The 9,588-nt window shown below is 36.7% G+C and overlaps 1 protein-coding gene and 1 long non-coding RNA gene across 3 annotated transcripts in view; one reads left to right on the forward strand and one right to left on the reverse strand.

The window, feature by feature from the left end:
• Window positions 1–2,276: 2,276 nt before the first annotated feature.
• Window positions 2,277–6,116, reverse strand: LOC123983170. Its single transcript, XR_006828146.1, has 3 exons — window positions 5,915–6,116; window positions 4,338–4,401; window positions 2,277–2,407 (listed from the first exon to the last, which is right to left on the reverse strand). It is a non-coding gene; the product is annotated as an uncharacterized LOC123983170 (long non-coding RNA).
• A 370-nt stretch (window positions 6,117–6,486) lies between these two features.
• The window catches only part of ipmkb (inositol polyphosphate multikinase b), a 34,704-nt gene continuing 31,602 nt past the window's right edge, over window positions 6,487–9,588 (forward strand). Inside the window, exon 1 of one of the 2 annotated variants that reach the window (XM_046069310.1) lies at window positions 6,487–6,587. Coding sequence is in view for 1 of the 2 variants with exons in the window: in XM_046069311.1 (XP_045925267.1) it covers window positions 6,566–6,587 (22 nt within the window). In the remaining variant the exon portion in view is untranslated. The remainder of the gene's footprint in view (window positions 6,588–9,588) is intronic. The other variant, XM_046069311.1, reaches the window with a different exon arrangement.

Consider the following 9,588-nt stretch of genomic DNA (forward strand, 5'->3'; position numbering starts at 1 on the left):
GCCCATGGTGGTGATGTTGGATGCTGGTTGTTTGGGTGTTGACAGGTGTCTTTTATACAGGTAACGAGGTGAGGCAGGTGTATTTGATGTAGATAATTGGTTGGGATTGGGGCTGTGTCTTAAAGAAAGACTAACTGGCTTGTAGGAGCCAGAATACTTGCTGTTTGGTAGGGGGTCATATACTTGTTTTTCCTCATCAGATGGTTATCAATTTTTATAAATTCATATGATGTGATTTTCTGGAATTTTCTTTGGGATTCTGTCTTTCACTGTTAGAATGTACATATGATTAAAATTGTAGATTGTTGCATTCTTTGTAAGTGGGCAAACCTGCAAAATCAGCAAGGGGTCAAATACTTTTTTCCCCCCACTGTAGGTTACACTGGGTCTCCTTTACTAGCTAAAAGTCTACATGAAAACTAGCTACAGTCTATTGAAGAAAGTTTAATTAATGTGATCCGTTCTGTCTGACCAAAATCATGTTGTGAATTATGTTAAAAAATAAAAAAGTAATGGAAAACTACAGTTTATAATAACATGTTATATTTTTGTTGCCCAGGCCATTTGTTGTAATTGTTAGGATAACATACTCAGGGAGTTAATTGATGAGATCTCAGAATGCAGCAGCATTACTAAAAATAGGTTCCAGGGGACAACCAACATGAGCAGTTGATCATAGAGGTGGTGCTCAATTTTAGTTTGACTTCCAAATACTGTCTGAAATGACTGCTCCTGAGCAGGATAGCATTTGCTAATCTGACTTTGTGATACAGCTTCCATTAAAATATGTTTCAATTTCTCAATGAACATCCGCAACAGTGTTTTGCCTTATACACGAGAGATTTTATTTGACTAAAGATTGTTTCTAGTTCTGTATTATTAATTATTAATTCTCCTTCTGTTATTTTCCCTTACAACACTTATCCTCACTCAAAAATAGGCAAGTACACTTTTAAGCTGCAAAAATTTGATTCCATGTCACACTTTGGCTCAGCAGAGTTACATTGTGTGACACAAGTACTATGACGGGATGCAAAACTACTGAAAGGTAATACAAAAAGTAGTACAAACAAATCCCCTCTGTGGTCTTAAAGTCATATCTAAAACAATGGTAAACAAACTCAGTGTTTCCCCAAGGATTTTTTTCAGGGGGGTGGTAAACCCCCCGAAACTACTAGTGTCGTGGAGCGGGTGTGTTATGTGGTGTCCTCATAGACACAGTGCACAAATTTTTGCCTGTTGACGTTCAGCACATTCTCCGTTCCACTACGACATTTTTACCTCTAAAGTTACTACCTCCTGATGGAGCTTGCTACAGTTATACAATATTCACATATTGGGCGACGAGACCATGGATAGAGCCCTATGAAATACGTTTTAAGCTGTTGCCAGATTCCATACAATTTTTTACCAATGTTTTTGGTTTCTTTGTTTTACAATTTAAGCACATTTAGTAATCAGAAAGAGTGTAATCATGTGGTGGATGAATAGAATTCAACAACAAATATTACATATTGATTCAATATCAATGAATTTAATGTATCATGCAAATATGCATATAGAAATATTCAAATGTATGTGCAATTATTTAATGGGACAATTCACGACAAATGTATTACAACAGTAGGATATTAAATACTATAATGTACATGTATTGTGAATTGTTCCATAATAAACTTGACAGCTTCCACATGTTGCTTTTTTTTATCTTGAATTCATCTCTTAAAAAGATCTTTAGTCAAAACAAAAGTACATAAAATGACAGAATAACAGAACTATAAACAAATAACAAAGGTGTATCATCTAACAAACAACAATGTCATTAAAGAAAAATATTTAAATCTTTACATATTTTAACTGTTTTGATTTCTTTAGTATTCCTTCAAATATAGTTTATAGTTTCAATATAATGTTTAATTTCTTCTTAAAATGTCTTAAAATGTGGTAATTGTGGTTTCTTCTTAGAAAATTTTTGAATGTAAAACTTTCCATAAAATAAAGAGGTTCAAAATATATATTCTTTTACAATCAACATCAATCTTTTTTGTAATAAAATAAAATGTTTCTTTTCAGCAAAGTAATAGTTGAACCAGTGTCTTGAAATATTCTAAATCTATCAATAATTTGGTACAAACACAATCATAAAATAAATGAAAAATGGTTTCAGCCTTCACATGCTGCTGAACACACTGTAATAAGTGGGTCTGACGATGGTACTCTCACAAACGGAATATCTGACTCCACCCACACAGCCACAACAACGGTAGGGGAAACACTGAATCTTAAGTACCCATAGCTACTAAGAGACCATTTCTAATGTAGCACAAGCACAGGAGTCTTTGAGAGAGGACTGAAAGTGATGGCGTAATACTCACCGGACCCATTATGGTTGCCTGCCAATGAAACACTAGAAGCAATTAAGGGAGAAAGAAAGACAGAAGAATGTAAGCTGTACATCACAGACACAATAGCTGTGTTTACATGGACCCTAATGGTCCACTAATGAGGATTTGGAATCATAGCCCATTCTGAATATATCTCATGTAACCACCTCAATCCAATCCGTGAAGGAAGGAAGGAATTTTCAATGGGGTTGAGGTGGGTGATGTAAACCTTTGATATGTAAACCATTAATCTGATCATTTCTCTGTGGCTGGAAAGAATCCATTGTTTCTGCACAGATTTGACCCACGTGGTGGTAACACTGGCTTCAAGTCAACGAGTTTCCAGGAGGGACAGACACATGGCAGAAGCAAAACAAAACAGGTCTGTGGCTGTGTGCTGCATTCACATGGATTCAGGCATGTTTTCTCCTTGTGTAGGGAGCTAACATCCGGATATAAATGCCATCACGGAGGACGGCAAAAACTTAAAATAATTTAACTTTAGAGGCCAATGCTGTCTACCGGTCTTCTCTAGAAGCCTCACATCATTTTACCATCCTCCTCTCCCTTTTGCAGTCTGCCTGATTCCATGTGAATGCAGTAGGCAGAAACGCATTCTCTCTTCTTCTTCCGTTATATTTCTGGCAGATTAGACACTTCGCAGCAGGTGGAACCATTTAGTGCATGTCAAAAAAAATTATATTCTGATTAAATGCTTTGAAGCATGTAAATGCACATCTTATAGAATAATTTTATTTAGGCTCCATGTAAACAGTTATGGTCTCTAATCAGACCAATTTCAAGTATTGTTCATGTAACCGCAGCTAATGTTCATCAGCCATTATCCATCAGTTACAACACACTATGTCCAGAGGATTCAGGAATGTTTTTGTTGTTGCATAACACTGAAATTCAACCGTTGCGTTCTGTCAGGAGATGCAGTGACTTAGACTAACATTGAGAAAAGCATAAATCCGGTAATACAGACGGGGACACGGTGGATATTTTACAAGCATGGACCATGTAAAGCAAGCCTTAATATTAATTAATATTAATGAATAGTACATTCAGAATAGTACACAGTGTATTTAGAGTTCTGTGTGTCATTTAATGTTTTTATAGAAGTAGTAACATACAACAGGCAGTCCACTGCAAGTTACTGATTCAGGCAGTTACGAGGGTGATTCAGTATAGTCAGTTTGTTTCACAGATTCACTGACGGCCATTAATACGTACATGTACTGAACTCCTCTAGAGGTGTGCATGGGGCACTAGCATGGTGACATTTTATGCCTTTCCAAAACCAAAAACACTACAAAATGTAAAACTTAAAAATTCCAAACTCTGTACATGTTGCACAAAACATCAAAGTTTGACAGGTGGCAAACAGAAACTAAGTAGGCAAAGCTTAGTGAATTGTCATTATGATGATGGATTAACACAGCAGCACCTGCAAGCAGAGAACTTTATAGTGTACCGTCAGTCCCAATAAACCTATTCCTGTTACATAAGTGGAAAATATTTAACCAAGCTGCATTTATGGGCCCAATTTCCCAACAATGGCTTGAATTACGGGTATCTGTAACATTCGACATTTGAACTGCACTCAAAGTAGTTGCCGACAAAGCTTTTTGGTGACTCAGTTAACTGAATCCACAACGCCCTGGATTGGAATCTGGACTTGAATTGTCCAAATCCTCTTTCTCCCCTAGCCATTACTGTCCCTCTTATCAGAAAAGACAAAAATATACATCTTGAAAATGTTCATGCCGTTGTCTCTACTTCTAGAACAAAGTGTATTTGTACAGTTACCAATTTTGTTGGTTTTATATTAATCAGTGGAAACATTTTGTTTTGATAAAGACATTTTTGTCACATTTCTGTATTATTGCCACCTATGAACCATAAACTGTCACGTGAGAAAACTGACATGAAATGTGTGTGCGTACTCACAGTCATCCCCCACTGGTCCAGCAGAGCACTGTGCTGGAGGGTCTCTCTGCAGGTCCTGGAGCTCCTGCTCAACAGAGCAAAAATACTGCTGTTAGGTATTTAGTTGAACAGGTACTAATTTAATATACTGCTACTACTAGAGCAACAACTTGAGATCACAGTGACCTGTCTTTATGAGCTTGGTACAGTGACATCTATACAGTTTTGTTTCTGTATTTCATACAGACTTCACTTCATGTGTAACATGTGTGTTTTTCCAAGAAAGATATCTGGACAAACACATGGGGTACAGAAATTTGGCAAAAAAAAACAATCTTTACTCAAGATCAGGTAGCTTAGTCTGGTGCTCTATTCAGTGCTTTATTTAAAATTTCTACAAGTCACATTTGTCCATGACACCACCATTTGGGTTATTTTCTTCGATGTTAGAAAGCTTCTGCAAAAACAACGGAAAATATTATAGTAATTCTACACATTACTAGTAAATGAATGTTTATGTTTAAAGTTGGTGGCATGCAAAAACCAACAACAATAAAGTCGTATTTTGTGAAAAAGAAACAAAATTCTGTGCTGATGTTGCGATCAGAATAAGCCATACTTTACAAATATAAAAAATACAGCAGATACTAAAAGTCTGTAAATGTTAGTAATGTAAACAAAATATTTAACTTAAAAGGTGTGTGTTAATTTGTTAAGTCACTAATTAACAAATCCGCAGCATCAAGGTAAAGGGGGCACAATGATTTGGGTGTGATGGGTAAAACATTGACTAGCTACATAGGGATCCTGCATGGTATCAGTTTTCAGTGCCACATCCCATCTTGTTGTTTCAAATGCAGTTAGCAAATAACTTGTCTCAAAAGGCTTTCCCTCAACCCTCCGCTACTGTCCTCCTCTCCTCAACGCACTTTTCTGTTGGAAAGGAGTGGCATGAAGAGCTCTTCTGTGAAAGCTCTACACATGTTAAAGCCTTCATAAATCATTTTAACACCTACTTCCCAATGCAAATGGAATGGCATTCGTGAGAACCTGCGGTTATTTAGAACCGTGTGATGCTTCCCTGGTGTCTATCCATATTTATTATTGTATTAAGGCAGTTAGAGCACAAACATTTAGCAAAAAGCAGTGGGTAAGACACTTTGTGTTGTGAAGCACCTTTCCTGGTCACTACAGTAACATTATTTGTCCACCGCCAGGAGGACAACAGAACAAGTACAAGAGGGCTGCTGTCCGGTTACGTAGACAAGAGAACACACTGAGAGAGAGCTTCAAAACAGTGACAGATTGACATGGAGGCAGCCAGAGTAGTTACTAAGCTAACGTGGCTATTTGTTAGCGAGCTAACTAGCACTAAACTTTGAAGTTGCCATTGGCTGCTGTATCTATTCTGGGTGGTGTCAACAAACACATTATTTCCAAAAACGTTACAAAGTTTACCAGAAGTTGTTTTAATACAGGGACAGCGTTGGAATCTTTGTTGATAAACCTTTTTTTGTGAAAATGTATTCCAACGTTAGCCTCTGCTGGGCCAGTTAGCTACCATTAGCTGGCAACCATAGCTAGCTAGTCAAATTTACCTTTTGTATTCGTTTCAGTGCCATGTTGACTGGTGCAGTGCGCTCCTCAACTCACTTCGACTCGCTCTTTATTTGAATTTTAATATTATTGCTGGCGAAGTCAATGGCTGTTCTTTATTCCCTGAGTACTTCGACAGCCGGGTATGTGTTTGTGTTTTTATAAAACCTCTTTTGTTTCCGCCTTCTTCTACGGTCGCTCTTCTGAAGTGGATCATGGGAAACGTAGTTCTGAATATTGAAATCGGGTGTAACGTGGAATACTTAAATGGGAATGACTCTACAATTCTTGCATTTGACATAGCTCTGTTTCTGAATCGTTTAAAGCACTCTAAAAACTAATTATGGGGACCTTTAGTCATTACTTATTGTTGTGAAATAAAAAATCAAGTTCTGAGATACTGTTAGACTTTTTACATGTAATTGTTATTTTACTGAGCTTGGATGACACACAAATTATGCCTATTGATTCAATATACTATCATGACTTGTCAGAGTTAAACATTTTCAGTTAATTAAAAAATAATTTAATTTTAAGTTCTTTTAACGTAAAATACAAATTGTTGACGTGTAAACGGCCCACAGTTTCCCTCTCTTGCATGTGCGGGCATGTTCAAGGCAGACGAGTGACCACAGGGCCACAGCTGAAACTCAATGAAGCATAATGTGTTGAATAGTAAGTAATTTTATGTTTAATTACACATATTTGCATTCGCTCAGGATTCTGTTGGCGATAGCCTACTGTAACAGAATACCAAAATCTGGAAGTCCTTACTCTGCAATTTGAGCAGTGTTGATAGTACAGTCTGTGTGCCGAGGTAAAGTTAGCTAGTAGCTGTAGCCTGTCACTGATTGAGTAGGCTGAAATGAAGGAGTAATAGGTAGCCAGGGAAAACATCTTGGCATATGTAATATGTGTAATATGGGATTACCCATTAGCCACTGCTCCGGTTAGCATGTAGGCTAGCTACGTTTATAAAGTCAGGTAGCCAGTTATCTGGCTAATGTTAGCTAGACATGATTAGACTAACACATAACTTAACTCTTGCAGAGATCAACATAATTATTACATTCATGTTACTTAGAAATGTGTTTTATTGTGGCCAAAAAGCTTCTTCAACTAACTTAAAACATTATGTTGGATCAACATGACTACTTGCATTCATCTTGACAATTATTAAGTTCATGTTAATTAGAAATGCGTTTTATTGTGGCCTAAAAGGTAATTCACCATACTCAAAACATTGCTTTGAATTAATGTAATTCTGCCAGCAGTCTTAAAAATTCTTAAAAATTCTAGTGGCAAATGTTAACATATTTTTTTTGTTGACCCAATGTTTTATTTTTTAGAGTGAGCCCATAGTAATATGTGGTAGTATATAGTAGCCTACAGGTGTGTCCATGACCACAATTTGCCATGATAAACACAGAGATTCACAAGATAAATTTTTATCACACGATAGAACTTGATGACAATACCTGATGAAATCTGAGCTGAGCGTTATTTTTGATTGATCAAAACTGTCTCTTTCCCAAATAACAGCATTAAATGGCCTACATACAGTAGGCTGTACTTCATCACAGCAAACCCTTGTGCACATCAAGCAACCATGTTATGTATGTTTCTAGGCTGCTATTGGTTCATTAATTTCTTTATAATATTCTAATAATAGAAGACTTGATACTTGCTTGAGTTTTGTAAATCCATCACAGTTTACATCAAGTCTTTGTCAAAGTTACATTATCACTGCTGCAGTTTAGTTGCAGATTGATTTGAAAAGTCTGCACTGATTTACTGCGCAAAGGTTGTACAACTTCGCTAACTAAAAAATTAATGTAGATTCAGATTAGATCAGAATACAGATCATAATTCTATCAAGGTACATGGCAGATTTATTTAACATTATACAACACAGGTTGTATAATGAGTTGAAGTTGTAGTTCCCTTTATGCTACTCACAAAAAGCAAAAGTTATATACAAAAGTAATATACACTAGATGTGTGGATAAACAACAATGTGATGTCACATTCACCCATATTTATTCACTCATGGCAGATGCTGCCATGCCATGTGCCAACTGCACATCAGAATGGAACAAATCATTCATCCACACACAGATAATTTGGTGTTCAGTATCTTGCCAAAGGACACTTTCATATGCAGACTGGAGGAGGTGAGGATTAAACCTTATTAGTGGACGACTGGACTCCTGAGCCACAGCCACAACTTCAAGAGCACCTGAAGATTTTCTAGATTTACCACATGTAAAACTGATTGAGCTCTTTTTTTTTTTGTAAAGCCCAGCACCTACAGATGTACAGAGTCACTGTAAATGTAAGAAGGAAGTGGGTGTCTCACTCAATTTCAGCAAAGTGCTGATATTAAGTGCTGCTTGGTGGAACATATAAAGATGAATTTACCAGTTGCATTAATGATTTGTAAGAGATCTTGAAGCCCTTTATTCATCTAAATTTTGTTAATAAAAACAAAATGTTCCTACTGTATTTCCACACTATCGGATGAGATTCATACAACGTGTATGTGTGTATGTGTGTGTGTGTGTGTGTGTGTGTGTGTGTGTGTGTGCGCGCGCACAGACAGAAATCATGTGCCAAATCAGAACAGTAATACTGCCGCTTGTACGTTATGTAAGAGGGATCTAAGCATAAACACTATCATTAAGTTGTTGTAAGCAAGAGAACGGACTGGACAGCACATCGTTTCACTGTAAACAGATCTGTTGACTGATCCAAGTATTTGTGTTTATGGGGCTGTAGTGATAGCATGAACTTCCAAACAGATATGTGTAATTGTCAGCTCAATTAGGGACATGGACCTGTCTGGAGATTTTCTCATGGAGGATAATTTGATGTCAGACCCTCATATGCGTTGAAGTTCTTACTAAACTGTAAACTGTAAAAAAAACAGCGTTCCATTCTATCACACATATTTATCTGGGAGAAGAAAATATTATATTTCTATATATTCTCTCTCTCTCTCTCTCTCTCTCTCTCTCTCTCTCTCTCTATATATATATATATAGATATATATATATATCTATATATATATATCTATATCTATATATCTATATATATATATCTATATCTATTTGTGATTAGGGAATATTAAAAGCAAGCCAATCAAAATATGCAGTTGATCATTCGAAACAAAAGTGTAGAAAAGGAAACGGAAAAGGTTTTGTAGAATCATCAACAAGCTGGCAGTAGTTGCCCAATGTTTTATTAAACAGTTCAGATGACAATAACAACACAATTCCTAACACGTACTTTCTATAAGAACGACCAGGTTCAGTCTGAAAAGCTTTATGCCAACTACGTGCAAAACCTTTTCATAGCTTAAGAAGAAATGTCTGCCTAACGTATATGAAAATTTGCACAAGCAGTTTGAACAGCAAATATGCATCTTGAAGTGCTGTTTCCCCAAGGTCAGGCAGCTTCAGAGCTGGCAGTGTTCTCTTCAAGCAAAGTGACAGCAGCAGCTTAAAGGTTACTGAGTTTGCCTCTGAATTCTGCAGTAATAATCAGCATCAGCAGCAGGAGCAACAGTTAAGAGACACCTGAGCAGACAAAGACAGCAGCAGCAGCATGTCTGATAGGTAACAGGTAAATCAGTCCCTTTGTAAAAGAAAATAAATCCTCACCTCCTTCTGGGCTA

Source organism: Micropterus dolomieu, linkage group LG14 (genome assembly GCF_021292245.1).
Source record: "Micropterus dolomieu isolate WLL.071019.BEF.003 ecotype Adirondacks linkage group LG14, ASM2129224v1, whole genome shotgun sequence".
Classification (NCBI taxonomy): Eukaryota; Metazoa; Chordata; class Actinopteri; order Centrarchiformes; family Centrarchidae; genus Micropterus; species Micropterus dolomieu.